The 20,719-nt window shown below is 40.4% G+C and overlaps 2 protein-coding genes across 8 annotated transcripts; both read right to left on the reverse strand.

Annotated features, from left to right (window-relative positions):
* Positions 1–757: 757 nt before the first annotated feature.
* LOC115361886 (uncharacterized) lies at positions 758–7,546 on the reverse strand. The gene is made up of 6 exons (XM_030055586.1): positions 7,430–7,546; positions 5,795–5,937; positions 5,542–5,603; positions 5,317–5,430; positions 3,713–3,811; positions 758–933 (listed from the first exon to the last, which is right to left on the reverse strand). The coding sequence occupies exons 1-6, from the start codon at positions 7,544–7,546 to the stop codon at positions 758–760; spliced, it is 711 nt and encodes a 236-aa protein (XP_029911446.1).
* Positions 7,547–8,825: 1,279 nt separating this feature from the next.
* On the reverse strand, positions 8,826–20,456 carry fip1l1b (FIP1 like 1b (S. cerevisiae)). 7 transcript variants are annotated; one of them, XM_030057962.1, is made up of 16 exons: positions 20,152–20,456; positions 19,720–19,774; positions 19,188–19,263; positions 18,930–19,042; positions 18,327–18,391; positions 18,040–18,150; positions 17,726–17,856; positions 16,808–16,926; positions 16,059–16,112; positions 14,803–14,902; positions 13,697–13,853; positions 12,628–12,709; positions 11,541–11,596; positions 10,858–11,047; positions 9,826–9,972; positions 8,826–9,480 (listed from the first exon to the last, which is right to left on the reverse strand). In XM_030057962.1, the coding sequence occupies exons 1-16, from the start codon at positions 20,228–20,230 to the stop codon at positions 9,339–9,341; spliced, it is 1,677 nt and encodes a 558-aa protein (XP_029913822.1). In that variant the 5' UTR covers positions 20,231–20,456; the 3' UTR covers positions 8,826–9,338. The 7 variants fall into 7 exon arrangements, with proteins under 7 accessions (XP_029913822.1, XP_029913816.1, XP_029913809.1 ...); XM_030057956.1 differs by having other exon boundaries at positions 8,826–9,483; XM_030057949.1 differs by having other exon boundaries at positions 11,541–11,599; positions 20,152–20,455.
* Positions 20,457–20,719: the final 263 nt, after the last annotated feature.

Here is a 20,719-nt window from a genome sequence, read left to right on the forward strand (position 1 = left end):
ATGGTAAACCGCATTATAGATTTGGAGATATTGAAGAGTAAGGGATTAGGAGTGTTGCCCCAGGTCAAGCATAAATAATTGATTGCATTGTGGACTGAGCACACCCATGTGTCATTTGGTGCAACAGTTTCTTATTGTCTTACTCCACAACATAAGAGAGTTATATGGAGCTCCAGTGACGATGGCTTTTTGGTGAATCAGGAGACAGTCTGGGCAGCCAGTGTTGAGTAAGACCTCGGTGGCACGCATGGGGGACTCTGCAAAACACACACATGCACACAAAGTGCTGTTGCAATGCACACATACACAAAGACGAAGTCCAAGTATGTGGGTGAACTGTATTTTGGGGATATTGGTACGGCATCATACAGACAAATATTGGCCCACTCACCACTATGGAAAGAGTTGTTTGCAAATGTTGAGTTATATGTGAGAGACGAGCAGCCACCCATTCTGTCATAAATAGAAAGAAAATGTATAGTTAGATAACAAAACACCTGAAAAATGTGGCAAAAAGGACCTTTAAGCACATCAAGAATTTGATTCCCAAATGAACTAAACGCCAACTGAAAAAGTGGAAAATTAACCCCAAAGATTTTTGCTTACAAAATCGGCACATATCAAATGATATTGTGAGTTGCATTTTTGAAGGATTGAATGATTAACATCAGGTAAATATTTTTCCCCAAAGAAGAGTCACTGTACTCAAAAAACTCAAAAAAAAACTTGGAAGCAGTCTCCTTCAAGTCAGATTCAGTTACATGTTCTGAGCCTGGTAGATGTTCAGGGTGTTGTTTTGGGAGCCAGCCATGACGTTCATCCAGATGCTCCTTATGAGGGCTTCCCCTAGCAGCTCCGACAGTGGGTACCCCGTGGTCTCAGCTATGTACATCCACTTGCCCACCATCTGCAACAACAAGCAGATTCCCTCAGCTGCACAAGATGACACATGGAGACATAGGTGGATGAATTGGGATTTCTCAACAAGCCACAAAAACTGACTGTTTGAAAGTTGCTGAAAAACATAACAGTGACACTAACAAGCAGAAACAGAGCGTGAGGCAGAAAGTGAGATGACGAGAAAGTCCTACCATGTCTCTGCTGGGGGCTTCCAGAGGTTTGGTCAGATTCTCACAGCTCTCCAGAGGAGCTGAGTGTCCAGCTGAGAGAAGACTGAACACAGCAGCAGCAACATAAACAAACCCCAACATTGTTCCTTTTCTTTCTTTTTTCTTTTTCTTTTTTTTTTTTCTTTTTTTTTTTTTTTACACCAAATTGTCCTTTGCGTCTGCCTTCAGCTGTAACTAGTTCTTCAAAGTCCAGAGGCTCATAGCACACTGCATCACACAGGTCTGAACTGTTTATTCTCAAATGTGCTGTAACCAGATTAAGAGAGGGAGGGCTTTATTGATCAGTATTAGTAGCAGTATTTGTTTTTCAGATACTCACTTGTTTAGTTGTAATTTGAAATCAGAATGAGTACTCTGGAGTACTCTGCTGCAAAAATGAGAAAGGATAATATCTTTTGAAGAGAGAGAGAATAGGAAACCAAAGATAAAACAATGAAACTAAAACCACAGTACAACACGATTTTAAGATCATGAAGCACAAAATAAACCAAATGACACCAGGACGACCGTGCCCTGCTGGTTAGTGAACATTACACATTAGTGTCTAATGTGTAATGTTGTATTATTAGTATCCACCTGTTTAGTCATAATATCCACATTACTGAGGATTGTTTATCCAAAGTCTTGTGTGTAAATGTCTCATGAAAGCACCAATAACCATGTCTACAATATTGTCAGTATCGATGTTGTATGTGTGTGTGTGTGTGCGTGCGTGTGTGTGTGTGTGTGTGTGTGTGTGAGAGAGAGAGAGATAAATTAATAGATAAAGATGCAAAAAATCTGTGTGTGGTTGGGGACATACAGCCAATTAAACAATTATTTGGCATATTTAAATGTGCAACTCTGCCAAATGCTCAAAACATCTTCATATAAGAATTAGTGATTTGCCCCAGCTTGGTCTTGAGGAACATACAAACTTCTGTCCAGAATCTGGATGCAGACTCTCACAGCCGCTCAGTGGAGCAGAGGGTCCCAGTGAGAGAAGACCCAGCAGAACAGCAACAGCAAAACACTTCATCCTCGTGTCGGCTCTGGATTCTCAGGCTGTGTCTCCTGCATACGCCAGTTCACACCTTCTCCCCAGAAGTATCTTCACTTCCTGCACGACAAACCTAATGTCTCTGTTATATATTATATTGAACGTGCTTTACCTCACAAGCTGATTTTCACCATTTGCAGGACTGATGTAACAAAACAAACAGCCTAGGGCGACTGAGAGGGGCAGACTTTGTCCAGCTGTAGGACAAGGTGGAATCTTAATCCCAGTATTTACAAGGGGAACTCTGTTATATACAGCTATGTGTATTTATTGCCTGAATGTTTCCCTATAACCTCACAGCAAAATTCAAATACAGAGGAATACAGAGCATCTGGATATGGTCAGAGCTCACTAACATCAAAGAGGTACAAATGTGATGTACCTATTTGATGGACACTGATGTGTTGCTGCTTCAGTCCTCAACCTCTGGTCAACATTCAGTGTGTGTGTTTTTCCAGCCAAAGTCAGACATGTTCCTATTAATTTATACAGTTTTTCGCAAAGCATTTCTATCTTTATGTGTGTATGTGTGTGTGCATGCATGAGTGAGTGAGAGTATGTTTTGAGTATGGGGAAGAGAAAGTGAGGTTTCTTTTAGGGGTGGGGTTAGGGTTAGGGGTGTCTTGCTGTGCATATGTTCAGTTATTGTCTTTTTTGTTGTATGTTGTTGTTTTTTTGTTGTTGTTGTTGTTGTTTGTTTTTTACATCAGGTGGAAATTAGCTTCCAAGCTAAATCGAATGAGCATCTTTTCTCTTTGAGTTTAATGTGTTTGTGCATGGTCCCTAATGAAGAAACCCAAATAAATAAATATAAAGAGGTAAAAATACAGTACATACTGCTGTCCATAGTGCTGATTAGCGGTCCCTGTTTGTTCCTCAGTTGTGACATCATCAGCTCTGTGATAGGGACAATTACTACTGTGTATGTGTTGGAGAAGGTGGAACTGTACATGTTTGAATTGAGAGGAGGCCAGCAAGCACATGTGGCACAGGGACTCACCACTTTAATGTTACACCAATGCTGGCCTCATGGTGGGTGTGCACAACAGAAGTAAATACTCTGTGCATGACCTTGTGCATGACCACAGAGTCACAGTATGTGCAAAGCCCTCCTCAATGGCGGGAACATCTACACTGAATCAATGAATGAAGAAACCACACTATACAAGAGCAAGCAGATAGTAGACATGCATTTAACAGACTGCACAGTACTTTCATTTTAGTTTTTTTTATTTATTATTATTTCATTTTCACTTTAATTTAGTCAAGTAGACAACTGACTTAAATTATGAATCAGTTCAAAAACATATCAAAGAAAGCATCCAGCAGCCTTGCAACGCGGTGCCCCATCTTGGCCTCGAATAAAGAATTGAAGGCATCAATCCCTGATGTGGGTGTTATGTTATCGGGGCACAGCTCTAAACACACACACACACACACACACACACACACACACACATTATTTCACAGGGAAAAGAGATTCAGAAACAAAATGAACAGCCCTGTTTGACTTTAAGCAAGACAAGAAAGTTCATTTTCTCACCAGAGTTTGGGTCCAGCATTATTGGTGATGGCATCTTGAGACATTCAGCCTGTCTCTTGAACATCTCCAAAACAGGAGGTGACACACTTCTGCTCCTACCTGGAAATCAGACAACATAAGAAGATACAATCAATTCAATCATTTCATATATCTCAAAATGAGATATATGAAAAAATAACCTAGCACTTATACAAAATTAAAACAAAGTATTGTAACTTAAAAAAAAAAAAATACTTGGCTGATTAAATTGGTTATATATAAGGTAATGGTTTCTTTCCTTTTTAATTATTATTATTATTTAGTTATGAGTCCAACCTCACTGAATCTACTAAGCTATGAAAAAATCAGCAGAAGATTAAAGATAAGATAAGATAAGATACAAGAAGATATCTCCTGCACAGCAGTATAATCATTTTGGCTGCAAGTGCAAGCATTATCACTGTAAAAAAAAAAAAAAAAAAAAAAAAAAGATTTCAATGCATAGCCTAACCTATTGTGAGTCGAAACCCCATCTGAAATCCAGTGAAATCTCTATTTTGTATTTTTACATAAAGAAGACCATGTGCCATGTTTGCCATCCCTTTATCTGAACAGTAGGATATCTTTTGTGTTGATTAAGGTTTCCTATAATGTTTTCCAGGAATGATAGATAAAAATTTGGGATACCACATGCAGCTGTGTTGATGTGTGATTACATTTCACAGAGGAAAGTGGAAAAAGACTAAAGGCCTCAACTTATACCCGGCGCAAAGCAGTGCCAAGCATCACGCAAGTGTCTTTGCTATTTTCCAACCAGCACAGTTGTCATTGTCAAGGCTCCCCAGTCAGCACCGCAGCTTTTGACAGAAACCAGTCTCAAAAAGAGCACAAATTACAATAACAAAATCCACAATACTACTTAGGTCTCTCTCTAGGTCTCTCTCTCTCTCTCTCTCTCTCTCTCTCTCTCTCTCTCTCTCTCTCTATCACACACACACACACACACACACACACACACTAAAGACCAGTGCAAATTACACAAACAGTCACTAAAACATGAAATGGCTGTTTTGCTTGTCATGTTTTTACAGTGTATGATGTACCTACATTTGTCTACATTACTTTTGAGCCAACATTTTTTACAATGTTGTTTCTTGTGTTTGGCTTGCTTGTCAGCAGCGGTAAACTCACCCAAAGAACACAATGTACATGCTGGATTATTTCAAACATGATCAGACATGCAGTAGGATTAAAAAAAAAAAAAAAAAAAAAAAAAAAAAAAACTACACAGCTACACAATGAATCAGGTAAGAAAGCAACATGAATTGCAGTGAGGGACTTCTGTATAGAAAAAGAGAGAGAGAGATGGTCGAGTGAGGTGGACAGTGAATGGAGAGAGAGCAGAACTACCCAAACTTTTGACACAGCAAGCACAAGAGGTTCTTCATGGCACGGGCAGAAGTGTGCATACTAATCTTTATCCTGACAGGCCCAGTAGTTTCTGAGATCAGCTGCAGACACACACACACACACACACACACACACACACACACACACACACAAAGGTGAAAACAATATCTCCACCCATGGCTTTCCGCTGGGCAGAGATAATTATGTTTTCTTACTAAAAAGCAAAAGGCTGTTAAAGGTGTCTTTGCCAGAGATAACTTCTTCATTGACCACCAGGCAGTCGGGGCAGTCAGTCACCAGGAAGATATCCTTCAGATAGAAAGGTTGCTCTGTGGAAAACACACACACAGAAAAACACACACACAGAAAATCACTGAAGATTATGTGAATGTCTTAATGTGTATATTCTCAGTGTTAAATCATGGCCCTTCCACACTTACCTATTATCATTGCACTGTTTTCAAAAGTCACATTGTAAGTTAGGCTTGAACACTGGCCATAACTGCAAAAGGAGCAATAAAGACAAAAGCAATATAAGATCAAGATGTGTGTAGCAACGCTGAAAAGTAAACACAACAGGTAATATATTTTTAATGAATGGTCCAACTGGAAAATAGTTATCAAAAGTACATCAGATGGGCCATAAGATCTCTTTTTAAATCCCTATATGAGGCTGATGTGGGGCTGCCTTACATTTTCTGATTCTGGATGAAAGTGAGGATGTTGCTCTGTGGAACTGCGGTGCCGTCCAGCCAGACGCTGGTCATCAGGTGGGCAACAGAGCGACTGCCTGGCACGTTGGAGCTCGACCCGAGGTACAACCACCTCCCCAACACCTACGCAGGAATGAAGGAATGAAGGAATGAATGAATAGTTTATTTTAGTCATACATTATAAGGGACAAAATCTTAACAGTTTTTGTTAATGTGCAAGTGACAAAACATTGTCATGCATGTTTACACCAAGCCATTTCACACAATAACTTTCACACAAACGATGACCAAAAAAGGAAAAGACTGTCAATAATCAGTCCATAAGAAAACCCAGAATATTAGCAATACAAAGAGAGAGGGTATAAAGAAAAGAAAAATGACTAATTAAAACAGATTTTGACTCCTAACACTGAAACACATCTCTGTTTCACATTGGGTCTCACTTCATATATTTTACTGATACACAACCCTTCTCTTAAGTTAATTTTTTAAATAGGAACTAACTTGACAAAGTATTTTCCAGTGTAAATAAAATTTTATGGTGCAGAACCCTATGAATAATGGGTGAGTAGATCAATGGTAACCAACTGTATTTATCATTCTAATAGCTCTTTTCTGGGGTTTAATTATAGTGTCTATATTTGTCTTATAGACATATAACCAGACCTTAACACAATATGACACAAATGGCATTGTTAGTGAACAATATCATATATACAGACATGTTTTTATTCAACAGATCCCTTGTTTTGTAAAGAATAATATTGGATTTAGATCATTTCTGTTTTTTATATATTCTATGTGTGGCTTCCAACAGAGTTTATGATCTATAATCACTCCCAAGAATTTTGTTTCATATACTCAATTCCGTCTCCATTTAAATTGAGTTTTATCTCACAATTAGCCCACCAACAAACATACAATTTGTATTATTCCTATTTAGGGATAATTTATAAATATCAATATAATATTATCAATTTCAACAAATTCAAATTTGATATTAACAAAATCAAATTTGCATCATCTGCAAATGTACTGTACAAATATCTTTTAAATAAAGAGCAAATAACTTAGGTCCTAATACCAAACCTTGTGGAACACCACAGATTACTCTTCTGAAATGTGATACAGTATTGTTAAGCATTTTAGAAAATTGAGGTAGCAGAAAAACAGGGCTGTAAATGTTTTTTATAGATTGGAACTACCATGGTATTTTTTATTTCATTTTATTGAGAAAAATACCTGTTTTATTGCAAATAAAAGTAAATGGCTTGAGGACAGAGGTAATTACTTCTATTATAATTGGCATATAAGTAATTGTTGCCATCAGTGGATTTTTTATTCTTAAAGTTTGTGACCACTTCTGACACATCACTCCCTCAAACTCCACCAGTGAACACTGAATTGCTGTTGTCAATCACAAAATCACAGTAATTGTCCTCATCGCCGAGAATGTTAGTTTCCTTTGCCAAATTTGGGCGTACATTAGATCATGGTAGGGGGCAAAAAGGAGGATGTTTGCTGACTCCTCTTCAAATAAGAGAAAGATACCATCTCAGTCCGAGTTGGATGGATTCAGTTCCATTGCAGACAAATGAAGGCAACATGCATGTACCTGGTCAGTGGTCACTTGGATGGGCTTCAGCAGACTCTCACAGCTGCTCAGCGGAGCAGAGCGTCCCAGGGAGAGAAGACCCAGCAGCACAGCAACAGCAAAACACTTCATCCTCATCTCAGCTCTGGATTCTTAGGCTGTGTCCCCTGTGTTCACACCTTCTCCCCAGGAGTATTCTCACTGCCTCCACAACAAACCTAATGTCTCCGTTATATATTATCCCACTTGCACGTGTTACCCCACAAGCTGATTTTCACCTTTTGCAGGACTGATGTAACAAAACAAACAGCCCAGGGCGACTGAGAGGGGCAGACTTTGTCCAGCTGTAGGAATGGGTGGAATCTTAATCCCAGTATTTACAAGGGGAACTCTGTTACATACAGCTATGTGTATTTATTTCCTGCATGTTTCCCTATAGCCTCACAGAAGAATACAAATACAGAGGAATACAGAGCATCTTGACGTGGTCAGAGCTCACTAACATCAAAGAGGTACAAATGTGATGTGACGTTTTGAGCCGTAGCTCCTCATCAGACACTGACATGCTGCTGATTAGCGGTTCCTGTTTGTTCCTCCGTTGTGACATCATCAGCTCTGTGATCGATATAATTACTACTGTGTATGTGCTGGAGAAGGTGGAAATGTACATGTTTGCATTGAGAGAAGCTCAGCAAACACACGTGCACAGAGACCCGCCACTTTAATATTACACCACTGCTGGCCAGAGGTCAAAAGACAAATAAACAATGTGGTAACGAGTGAATAAACAGTCAAACTAAAAAAGGCAACAAAAAAAACTGCTAAGTCAAACATTACAGTTTGATAGAAAATCTGTTTCATTTTTTAGTTGCAATCTTCCGTATGTCCCATGTATTTTCCCTTTTATATTTTTATGTTTCCATCTTTTTGAGGTCATGTCCTCCACAATTAGTCACTATTTACCCCACCTGTTATTTGTTATGTGTAGCCTGAGGAAACCACCCCTGCGTTCCAAATCGCATACTTATACTTTTTACTTTTAGTATGTACTGCAGCTGCCCTTACAAAGTATGTAGTTTAGTATGTATTGGGACATACTAATTCTTTTTTTCCCTACTAAATCGTATGGTAGTATGGGTATTGGAACGCAGGGCACATGTTGGTGCTTCTACTGCTTTTTCATCTCACCATGTAACTCAATTAATAAAAGGATTTTGTACCTTTTTGTGAGTGCGTCTTGGACTCACTCAGGTTTTATGTAGATGTCAGTGTCTGTGAAAGACCAATAAACTAATAACTTAAATACTGTGTTGAACTGCTTATTCGGGTAGTTCCCTAAAATACCACAGTGAATATCAAGTAGCGTCTACGTGAACACAAATGTTCTGAATCTACACAAAATAAAGGACATAACAAATCTTATCAAAAGTGTATTTTTTTAATCCAATTTAACAAACCAATAACTTTCTACAGATGTCTTCATAAAGGACAGGAAAACAGGGACAGCAAAATAAACATCAGGAAAAGGTGATTGGGACTCCAAGTGGAAATTAGACAAAATCTCTGAGCATGATCTAATGTGAGAGGGGAGGCCTGAAGACAAATCAATGCTCTGCCTGATATATAAGTTGGGAAGTAAGGATGGAGAGAGGAGGAGGAATGTCGGGGTACACAAAGAAACGACAGCCATCACTCCACAACCATCTCCACTCTTTGCATCCATTTTCCTTTTAAAAGGATGGACAGGATGAATGGCAGCGGGATGGAAGAGGATGGAGATTGATGGGGAGATGAAAAGACGCATCCATCACACGGTGACTTCCTGGTTTTTCTGGTCTAGTCTCATCTCCTCCCTTCGCTTCTTTCTCATCCTAGAGCGAGACGTCAGAGGGACAGACGGGAACAGAGGTAAGACAGATGGAGGGTGTGATCACTCCATGGCCTCCTGGTTCTCTTGGTCTGCGCTGATATCCTCGCTGGCCTCCTTGCCCTCCTTGCTCCTCTTGCTCTTCTTGTGTTTGTGCCTCCGGTGGCTGTCGCCCTCCTCGCTGTCGTGCCTCCTCCTGCTACTGCTGCTAATAGAGGGACAGGGACAAAAGAGTAAAAATGTCAGGAGGTGAGCAAAGGGGAGAAAAAAAAACACAGGAGGAGGGAGAGAGGGAAAGGTCAGTGGGTAACAAAGGAAAAAGAGGAAGAGGAAGGGAAAGCAGATTCGAAGAAGCAGGAGGAAAGGAAGAAGGATAAATACAAGGAGCAGTAATATGAATGTCAGAAAGGGGAGAGTGGAAGGAGGAAGAGGTTGTGGGAAGGAGTTAGAGGGTTGGAGAAAGTGTAAGAACAAGACAGGGCAGCAGGGGGAAGAGACATAAAAAGAGGAACAAATAACTCTTTGATTTATTGTTACTAGGGTTGTTTACCTGCGTGATGACTTGTGGCGACCTTCCTCTTTCTCCCGGTGCCGCCTCTCCCTGTGTCTGTCCTCCTTCTCGCGGCTCGACCTGTCGCGGTGGCGCTCTCCGTAGCCCCGCTCCGGGTAGTCACGGTAACGGTACCGCTCCTCATCACTATGGCAATTAGAAGGATAAGAGCTCTCTCTGGTTACATACCATATTCAGGGACAGGTTAAAAACTGCAGCACGCAACTTTTTCCCAAAAACAAAATAAATAAATAGTTTTGTATTTAAAACATTATGTTTGGTGTCTACCTTTGACTCTGTGAACGCAAATAAATCCCAGAAAATGTACAACTACTGTACGACATGTGATACAAGAATGCAGTCAGTGTGAATAAACAAATACATGCACTGAATAACAAATGTACTCAAGAATCAGACATGTTAGTGTGGTATGTAGTAGAGATAACACAAGAATCAATACTTGAGTACTAGGTCAATGATTTTTTTTTCCTACTAGTGTTTTTACTATCAGCAGCACTGATGCATCTTGGTACCTCACTCAGTAACTCAGTGGTGTTATTCTAATGTAGCCTTAGTTTGTATGTTTCAGTTGCAGTCATGCTTATAGGACTGTAAATCAAAATGAAAATGACATCATTGTATTTGTTGTTACAGTGGGACATTTCATTCCAGTCCTCTAATTTTAAATTAGTATTTTGTTGCAGTGTTTTTTTTCCCTACTTGAGGGCTACAGCCCAGTCTTGCACTTGTAACTCAGTGTCGTCTTAATAATGTAACTAAATAACATTTCTGTTTTACTTGTTCATGTTAATATAATTAACAAATAAATGAATGGATGCTGAATGTAATTTCTGATTTTGCCATGGTATCAAATCACATATGGAGAAATCAAGGAATTTTACTGGTATTTCTATTAACTACCAAGATTCTGGTATCGTGACGTCCTTCCTCTGTGGTGCAGTTAAATATTCATACTAATGATTCAGTGTGTGTGTGTGAGTGAGTGTGTGTTTGTGTTTGTGTCCCTCTCACCTGTTGTAGCTCATGGCCGAAGGGCTGTGCTCCCTCTCTCTCTCACGTTCATGCGGCCTCTCGCGGGCTCTCTCTCTGTCCTTGTCCCTCTTCTCGTCGCGGCGGGGGTAGTAGTCCCAGGATTTGGATGTGTCCATCATGGGGGGCCAGGGGGGCAGCACACCACCAGCCATGGGAGGAGGGTACGCACCTGGGGAGGCAAAGAGGAGGGGGGTGGAAGATGTGGTTGTGAGTGTGTTGAAATGAGCACTGTCAAAGTGACTTGGTTTAAATCCAGGAAGCAACAAGAAATCACAGCAACTCTTAAAACAAAAATATGATCATGTGAATATTTACAGTGCAAGTTTATACATATAGACATTTCTGTAACTGTTACCCTAACTGTACACCTGATAATGTAAACAGGTAGCAAAGCACACATGTATACATGTCTTCAAATCTGCCCACAAAGATGCTTTATCTTTTCTCTTTGCATGCTTTATTATTTTCAACACATTTGGCTGTAACTACACTTTGTACACATACTCGTTAATTTAATTCTGTCCTACATCCTCTTTCCCTGCTACTGCGATGACCCGATTTCCCCTCTCAGGCATCATTAATGTTTCATGTTCTCTTATGTTAATGAGCTGAAAACAAGCTGCGGCATTTGTTGGGGTGCCGAGGTCAGAGTGTTCACCTACCTTGAGGGAAGGAGTACGGAGGGACAGAGCGTCCATCGTAACCTGCAGGGTGACCACTGCTGAAACACAGGATGAATACTGACCATGAGCAACTACATGCTACAGCTTAATGATACTGTGTGTGTGTTTCTGTGTATGTATTTTGCATGTGCCAGGTATGGGGACACTGTAAAATATAGAATTTAAATGTCATTTTTCAGACGTCTGTTACTCAGCAGGCCTATAAGGATTTATATGACCCTTCACGTGTTTTATTTGTACATAATATGAAGTATGAACACAATACATATCCCTCTAGAAAAAAAGTACACAGTCCGACTGGGTTCAATAACCCCTATAAACATTCTTTTGTTCCTTTATCAGTCAGACTTAATTAACAGGGAACTTGAAGAGGACAAAGGGAGGTAGAAAAGCAGTGTAAATACAGTGTGGGGTGTGAATATGTATCCGAAAGTCACTGTGTATATGTGCATGGTTGTTGGGCAGTGTTTCCCCTATCACAGGCAGTGGAGGGCACTGCATGCACCACATCATCTGGGCATTTTGTGCATAGTATCACAAAATCATCTTAAATTACTGGCACAAAATTCATGTCACACAAATTTAAGGTTGACAGCCACCCTGTAAAATACTGAATAATTCCTCAATTGGAAGGCTCAACTCAATTCAGTTCCATTCAGGTTATTTTATTTTCTGTGACAGACTTCATTTGTGCAATAAATAAAACAAATACAATCACAGACAATAGCACAGTCATGGCCACGGTTAGCTGATCACTGTGTGTGGTGATGGCGTGTCTAAAACCACAAGAATCACGTCAGCGTCGCGCTCGTGAGATGACATCGTTTATGGTGTCCACTGTCTCTACTGGGAGTCACACGCATTTCAATCGAGCAGCCAGTACTTCACTTCGGAGGTGGGTTATGTTTTATGTTGCTGCTGTTGTCGCTCGGTTCCAATTAATAGCACCGTTACGAGGCATAAACCTAAAATAGACTTGAAGTGACATGAATCTAAAAGGCACAAATTGAGTGTTGTGTGTGTGTGTGTGTGTGTGTGTGTGTGTGTGTGTGTGTGTGTGTGTCACCTGTCCATAGTGGGGATGAGAGAAGGAGGGGGCCCACTGGGTGGAGGAGGGAAACCAGGAGGAGGAACAGTGATGGGCATTCCTAAGAGGGAGAGGAATAAAAGAGAAGGGTAAACGATACTGAAAAAACAAGCGATGTTTCCCACACATAGACAACTCTGAGGCGGCCCACCACAATCAGCAAGGACCGCCACACACTTTTTTTTTTTTTTTTTTTTTTTTACAAGTCAGAACAATAAAATAATGACAAGCAATCACAACTGAAGTGTGTTTGCCTTGCTCCAAAACAGGGACCACTTTGCTACAATGTTGCATAATTGCCTCAAGTTCAGTTTGTGTTCACACAGCATCGTTTACAAGCGGACCAAAACCTGTGATAAATAAATCTGCACAAGGAAACTGCTCTCTAATTGGTCAGAATTTCCATGAAGGAAAACCCTCTGAAAAGAAAAAAAGAGTAATTGAATGAGATGATGTTACCACTGAAAACGGATCATCAGTCTAACTGGCAGCATGAACGTGGACGCATCATCGCAGTAGTTGTGATTCTCTGGTTGTTATTTGAGTTGATTTTTTTCCCCCCATAATCAGCAGAATATTTGAGCGAGGATCAATTCTATATCTCAGTAATAAATTACGTATACATTTTATGCAGATGAGCTAAATCAGAATAGCTCAGCAGACAGCGTGACCTCTTATCACACACATATTCTCTCAACAATTCCCTCTCAGGCTATCCATCAGCTAAGCCTGGTCAGGTAATATGATAGACCAAGACATATTTATCATCTTAAAATATGTTTTTTCACAGCTATGCAGTGAGTCCGTTGGATCAGACTGTTCACAACACAAACAAACAGCACCCGAGTTTGTTTGTAACTGTGCCAAGACCATCTCCTCCCCACAGTCACAGTCCAGCAGCCAAATGTTCATGCACATGGGCCAATACATTATACCAAGAAAAGGAACAACAGAATGTAAATACACAGATATTAAATACAGCAAGAAACAGGCAAGATAAAGAAGAAAAGAGACACACAGCAGACTGATGGCAGATTGGTGAGCTTACTTGGCGGGGGGATGAGTGGGGGTGCAGTGCTGACATTTGGGGGAGGAGGGAGGAACGGAGGCGGAGGGATGTTTGGTGGGAGGGGACCAGGGGGGAAGAAGGGGGGCATCTTGGCCGGAGTGGGTTCAACCTCCGATGAGGAGTGCTCGGAGATCACCTGCACAGCAAAACACAGCAGAGGTTTAAGTTACTGCCTGGATCTGACACCAGCAACAGCACTTCCAAAATTACTGACTGATTAATGTGCTAAAAGAGAGCTTCTGAAAGCTCAAAGCATTAACCCCTTCAGACCCTGTGTCCATTGGAATGGACATGACATACTTCTGTCTCTAAACCAATAAATACTGGGTAATTGAATGATGTCAGTAATGCTGGTTACTGGTTGGATCCTGATTATCAAATCATAATCATGTTATGACTCTGAGCACGCTCTGAGAGAGTGACAGACATCGGACAAGACAAGCATGGCTGAGCGACTGCAGAGAGGGAGGAGTAAGTGCCCATTTTCAATCAAAAATATAAATTTATGTTCATGATGGCCAAACAAATTTTCTGTCAGCATAATTGTAACTACAAGTGATAATATTTTAAGTAATTTTGAACATACATCATATGGTTAATTTACAGGATTTTTTCAAAGTCTGATGTCCATCACAATGGACATGAAAAAATACTACTAAAAACATGAGTTAGCAAAAATGTGTTTTTTCCACTTTGTTTTTATGTTGGAGAGGAGTCAGAATCAGTTAAAAAAGAAAATTGCCCAGCAGAAAAAAATGCAGGTCTGAAGGGGTTAAAATATAGAAAAATGAACATTGTGATGACAATAGTAGTTATAGTAGTATAGTAGTATAGTGACAGTTGTAGTTATAGTTCTTTTGCCTAAACAGTGAGTTTAATTTAATATTAACTACAGTTTTTAACAGATTTCTGTTTTGTCTCATACATTAGCTTTCTTCTTACATTATATAAAGTATCGCTCTCTATGGCTCCAACACAAGCAAACACCAATAATTCAGCCAGTGCACAAAAATAGAAAATAATACTGGCATTTCATATTATTCAGGGTGAGGTCTTGCATAAGACTGCCTGCTGCTTGTGTGCACCTGGATATTGTTGCCTTCCAGGTTGTGTCTGCGTCGCCCCTCCACCCTGCTGATGGTGGCCGTCTGTCCACCGATCACATCTATCGTGCCACTCGGCTTCCTGGGGGATTAAATATATAAAAAAAAAAAACACAGGCATTCAGTGGCATCTAAAGGAAGGGACACACATGCACAGCCAGATCATATCTACTTGCACACAGAAACAACATGAAGCCAATCATGAATGTACTGTGCATCTTTGACAAACACATAACCTTTGATGATGACTACATTTATCGCTATTTTTTGGGGGGTATGGTAATCGATTTAACGTTGCCCTCCTGCTTCAGCACAGAGGATGTCCAATCTACTGCACTAACCCATGTTGTGCCCATGGAGAGGAAATTTCAGGTGCTGTGTAAGTCTGAAATCTGATTGACGTCAGTTTTACAATAGCTATAAGATGATTACCCCAAGTATTAAAAAATGACAAAATGTTTTAGCTTGAGGACAGTAGCAAACCGTCAATATCAGGCAACCAAAACTGCCGTCATGTCAGAAGTACTTTCAGCTGACATGATGATATTCTGGTGACGCCCGACCAGACTCTCTACCACCCTTAGGGACTGTTTTAAAATCTTGCATCAAATAAATCACTTTCTAACGTTTTAGCGTAAAATTTATGAGAAACAACAACCAGCAAAGCACATTGTGGCAAAAAAAAGCATCTTTAAGGCCTAGTAAATAGCATTTGGAGATTTTCTGTGCTCAAGAAAAACTCCAGGCCACATATAGCAACTACACACTTCCCACCAGGCCCATTTGACCTTATTTGGACCAGTGTTGGGGGTAACGCGTTAAAGAGATACACGCTAAAGTACTCAGATCATTTTTTACTATCACACCAGAATCATAGTGTGATTTGTTGTGATGTGTTTGGTAATGTGGTTTTTCAATTCAAGTAATCAGTAAGTTGGTTAAGCAAGCCATTACTTTGCATTATCATTATCTAGATTTCTCTCACTGGCACAAAAACCAAAAAATTAAAAATCCACCTGTTGTTTCTGTCTGTAGGCTATGCAGGTGACACACTAACAGTAGAGACGAAGACAGTCTGAACATTCACTACAATGTCGAGACATCGGTGGCCAGAATAATCAACGTGCGCAACGCAAAACAAATTGCTTTTAAAACGGCAGCAGTACGTGTAATGTAACGCGCTACTTTTATAGTTAACGTTCCCCAACACTGACAGGGACGAGGCCATGCCCACTTACGTATAGTAGGACATGTCCTGAGGAGGCGGACCAGTCCACTGAGGGGGAGAGATCCTACCATTTCGAAACACAGGACATGGGGGAAAGGAGATGAGAGTTACACCATCCCTCACACACACACACACACACACACACACACACACACACTCACTCACATTGGTTTTGCTATCTTTGGAGGGACACTGTATTGACTTGCATTCATTCTCTACAGCCTTTCCATAATCTTGCTTAGCCATAATCTACTTACGCCCAACCCAAACCCTAATTCTAACCTTAACCCTGACCTTAATCAATAAGCAAAAGTTATAATACGCCTGTTTCATTTGTGTGGACCATCCAAAATGTCTTATAATCCGAACTTTCACCGTAAGTACAGTAGTTCCTCACACAATATAGCAAAACATGTACATACACACACATGCACACATACACACACACAGTTAATGGGACAGGTGCCATTTTCCAGGTATGGGGAACCTGGAAGCCCTGGAGGAAACCAGGTGTGTTTTATGTGCATGGGTGTTTGTCCAGGACACATTAAATGCAGATTAGGATTATGTTTTTCTTTTACTACCTCATCTCCCTGTCAAATGTGTCACAACTCTCAGCCTTATCCAAGTTAACTTCATGACCTTTCTCTTTCAACGATCAGTTAACTCTATGTTGTGTTATTGTGTTTTTTCATTCTTTTATTAAAGTTCCTTCTTCTGCTTTTTTCCCATACATCTTGGTATGAGAAGCTAATTTACCTGGTGACCTGGCTGATGGTAGGCTTGTACAGGTTGGTTGGAGATGTGAAGTCTGGTTTGGAGGTGTGGACAGGCAAGCTGGAGATGTCCTTCTCATTGCCTGTCCTGCCTTGCTGAACCTGGGAAAGCGTCAAAAATCTGCCTTTAATACATCTTTTAATTAGTTCCTTGACACTGCTGATGAATGTTGTCGTCGACACGTAGAATATGTTTTTTAAGAAACTATCTGTGCTAACATATGAACTCAGACTTCTGTAATATGAATTCGTTTACAGATGTAAGATACAAAATGGCAGAGGAATAATTTAAGGACCCTTTAGACCCAGCCGACAAAAAATGTTTATCAAATTTATCAGGCTGTTGAACCAAGGATGAAAACCATGTAGTATCAACCATCAAATTACCAGCATTTTCCGCATTTTGTCAGCTGAATCTAAAACATGCTCACTTAAAATGACCCCCAGTAATTTTGCACAGTGTGCCTTTATAGGGTCCAAACATAATTCTGTGTGTGAAAAAAGTCAATTTGCTGTGATTTCTGGTGCGGTGCTACCTGCTCCTGGCAAATGGTTGCTATTCTTCCAGCTACAGCCAATTTTAGCCAATACTGATTAACTGTATCTACACATTGCTTGTGTAAGAAAGAGTAAAAGGGGAAATAGAGGAAATGGGAAGGAAGATGAAAAAGAGGTATTACAGATGCATAGAAACATATTTTATCTACTTTACTAAAACACTGAGTTAGCAAATTGCTGTGAGTGAGTGTAAACAATGCTGTGTGTGAAAAAGGCTAAAGTACCCTTATAAGTAAAAAAGCAGGTGAAATGAAGAGAAAGACGGAAAAAAGAAAGAAAGAAAAAGTAAGACAGAAAGAAAATGACAGAGTGATAGAGTGATGGTCGCTCAGCGGTGTCTTACAGTGATCTTGCTGGTTACCGAGCCGACTGTGGAGACCTCCAGACCCATGCGTAGCCTCTTCTGCTTCTCACAGTAGGCCTTCCACGTGTCCTCGTTGAAGCCATAGTTAAAGTAGTCTGACAGGTCCGCTCCTACACACACACACACACACACACACACACAGCTTGTGAAATTACATGGCAGACAAGACTTCGGCAATACAAGACACATCCCAAATGCACACCCACCCACACAAATGCCCTTAAACGGCACAAACACACATTCCTGCAGGTTGAAATATCGACACACACACATTCAAACACACATTCACACACCTGGCTTCCTCCAGGGCTTCTCCTCAAAGGACTCCATGTCCACCTCCAGCACTGGAACCCCATTGATGTTTCCGGGAGCGTCCAGATCCACTCCCTTCAGCTTAGTGGCAACTGGAAACAAACACAGCACAGCATGCTAGAGGACATACAGTGCCTGATACGCTAACCAGACATGTGCATTATTATATTCAAACTATATAAGACTGGATAAACACACAAGGCCATACATATGTTATATTCTAGGTGTTTAGAATAGAGTATAATAGAACAGAAAACTAGAGCAGTACCTTGTACATACGGTCTGGAGCCTGTTGTCTTTATGTTGAGGTTAACAGGTGGTGCTCCATAGGGTCTGTGAGAAAAACACAGAGTTAAAACACTATTACAGTTACTGCAAAGCCCCATTTTAATCGGTGTTATTACTACAGGTGGGTGATATATCAATATTTTATCAATATCATATTGGTATCATGATGTATGACAACATATTGTGTGGGACTTTGGACACGGTGATATTATGATATGGCATAGGTGTTTTCTTTTCATCATATCTTATCAAAATCTTGTGTCTAAATATCTTAGGACGGCACCGAGCCGTGAGAAAAATATTATCAAAAGATCCAGTTATTCATGAAAATGCAGGTCAAAATTATGATGAGTGCTGCAAGTTGATAAAATTAATTTTCTATTCTAAAATATGACCTTTTTTTATCTTATTTTTATTGGCTGGGATGTTTCTTTTACTTTATCAATCAATCAATCAAACTTTATTTATATAGCGTCAAATCACAACAGAAGTTATCTCATGACGCTTTACAGGTAGAGCAGGTAAGGACCACGCTCTACAAATTACAATCAATGCAAAACTCCAAGCCACGACTGAAACCTACGTGTACTGTGGTGCCCCAGTTTTTATGTCTCCGATGGTGACGCGGACATCATCATCATCATCATCACTGTCACTGTCACTGTCTTCATCCTCGCCCCCAGCCTCACCAGACGGCTGAAAGAGAGAGAAGAAAGGAAGAGAAAGACACAGGACAATTACTGATTTAAATAGTGTGTAGTTTTTCAAGTTTTTTCAAATAACGAGGCATCTTCCCCACACTTCTGAGCACCAACCACGGCTGTGAGTGCAGGCGACTCACCTCAGAGGCCACTCCGTTCCCCGTGGCATGAGCGGCGACGTCCTCTGTTGTTGACAGCGAGGCATCGGTAGGTGCACTGAGGATGAAGAGAACCATTAGAGATGCAGCATCAATCGCAAAATATCAGACTAAAACAGACTGTCAGCTTCACAGATTTTAACCAGGATTAAACCAAAAGCCCTGAGTAACATGTCAGAAACGAAAACACAAAATGTCATGATTTTCTCTATTATTCAGTCCAGTGATCCCAAACTACAAGGCCAATCCTACACTGATCACTGAAACAATGAACTGTACTTGATATCAGCACTGGAAAAAGTTAATATTAGCACATCTTTATTAATAAAATGTTCCTCACAATTACAGACAGGTCACTCAAACAAATACACAACCCGTCCTCAAATAATATGCATATATTAACGAAGTAAAGTAGGGTACAATTTTTTTATATATATATACAATTATATCACTGCAAATCAAGGTACGGTGCTTTTAGTTGGATGCAACGAGTACTGCAATGAATATTAAATACCTGATTGCAGCATTCAGTTTGGCCTCCTCGTCCTCATCCTTGCTCTCGGATTCATCTAAAATAAAAAACAACAGTAATGATGATTATACTGAAAATGCACTTTGTTGTTATCTTACCCAGCACTACAAACCATTAGATGGACATGCACAGGGAATGCAGCACATGTAAGACAGATGTTAACCTATGTTTACCAGATGTTAAGGTGATATTAGTTTAATAAATGTCTTTTTTTTTCTTTTTCTTTTTCTTTTTTTTTTAAAGCCACACCTGCTGCAGCATAGCCGTGACAAGCAGAGAAAGCACGGCACTGCTGAAGCCTGGCCTAGCTTTTCTTCTTTCTAGCCGTCCATTAGCAGTCTTTAATTTAGACACTAATGTTATTTTTTTCCCACATAGAAATTATTTAAGCACAAGGATCTGTGAGCGGTGTACCTCCATAGAGCCATTCCTCCTCCTCATCTCCAGCACTGGCATCCGTGGTGGTTGTTTTGTCCGCTTCCTCCGCAGACATCTTTAGCCGACACACACAGCTTTACAAGGCGACACACTTTTACGCACAAAACCTTCAGCGCAGCTCCTTAACACAAAATAACACAAAATAACACAAACACACACGATATTATCCCTTGCGCGGGGGAAAATGCGGATATTACTAGACTAATTTCTTCATACATTCATCCAACCTCCACAAGACAGTGTGTCCGGAAGAGATTGCCAGAGCCGCGCAAAGGTCAGGGGTTTGTGTCCCCGCTGGAAACCCGACAGCGCCCCCTGGCGTGCGGAGGCAGAGTGCCGCCCTGAGGTCCAACGATGCTCCTCGTTAGTTCATGCGACTGTGAGCGCAGAAGAGGTAAATAAACACTGGTTTGGGTGTTAAAGTGCTCTCGGTTGGCAGTCATAACAAAATGGACCTTGTAAAGTAAGTAAAACTTTATTCCATGTGCATTTTTCTTCTTATTATTAAACTTTATCAACTTTAATGTGCTGCACATAAAACAGA

The sequence above is a fragment of the Myripristis murdjan genome, chromosome 1, assembly GCF_902150065.1.
Source record: "Myripristis murdjan chromosome 1, fMyrMur1.1, whole genome shotgun sequence".
Classification (NCBI taxonomy): Eukaryota; Metazoa; Chordata; class Actinopteri; order Holocentriformes; family Holocentridae; genus Myripristis; species Myripristis murdjan.

Coding starts and splice junctions, on each gene's coding strand:
- LOC115361886 (XM_030055586.1), bottom strand. CDS start 7,546: ATGAGGATGAAGTGTTTTGCTGTTGCTGTGCTGCTGGGTCTTCTCTCC. Junction 5,431..5,541: donor AAACAGTGCAATGATAATAG/GTAAGTGTGGAA, acceptor TGTTTTCCACAG/AGCAACCTTTCTATCTGAAG. Junction 934..3,712: donor AATGCTGGACCCAAACTCTG/GTGAGAAAATGA, acceptor CATCTTGTGCAG/CTGAGGGAATCTGCTTGTTG.
- fip1l1b (XM_030057942.1), bottom strand. CDS start 20,230: ATGTCTGCGGAGGAAGCGGACAAAACAACCACCACGGATGCCAGTGCT. Junction 19,043..19,187: donor GGAACGGAGTGGCCTCTGAG/GTGAGTCGCCTG, acceptor TCTCTCTTTCAG/CCGTCTGGTGAGGCTGGGGG. Junction 9,484..9,825: donor CGCCACAAGTCATCACGCAG/GTAAACAACCCT, acceptor TCCCTCTATTAG/CAGCAGTAGCAGGAGGAGGC.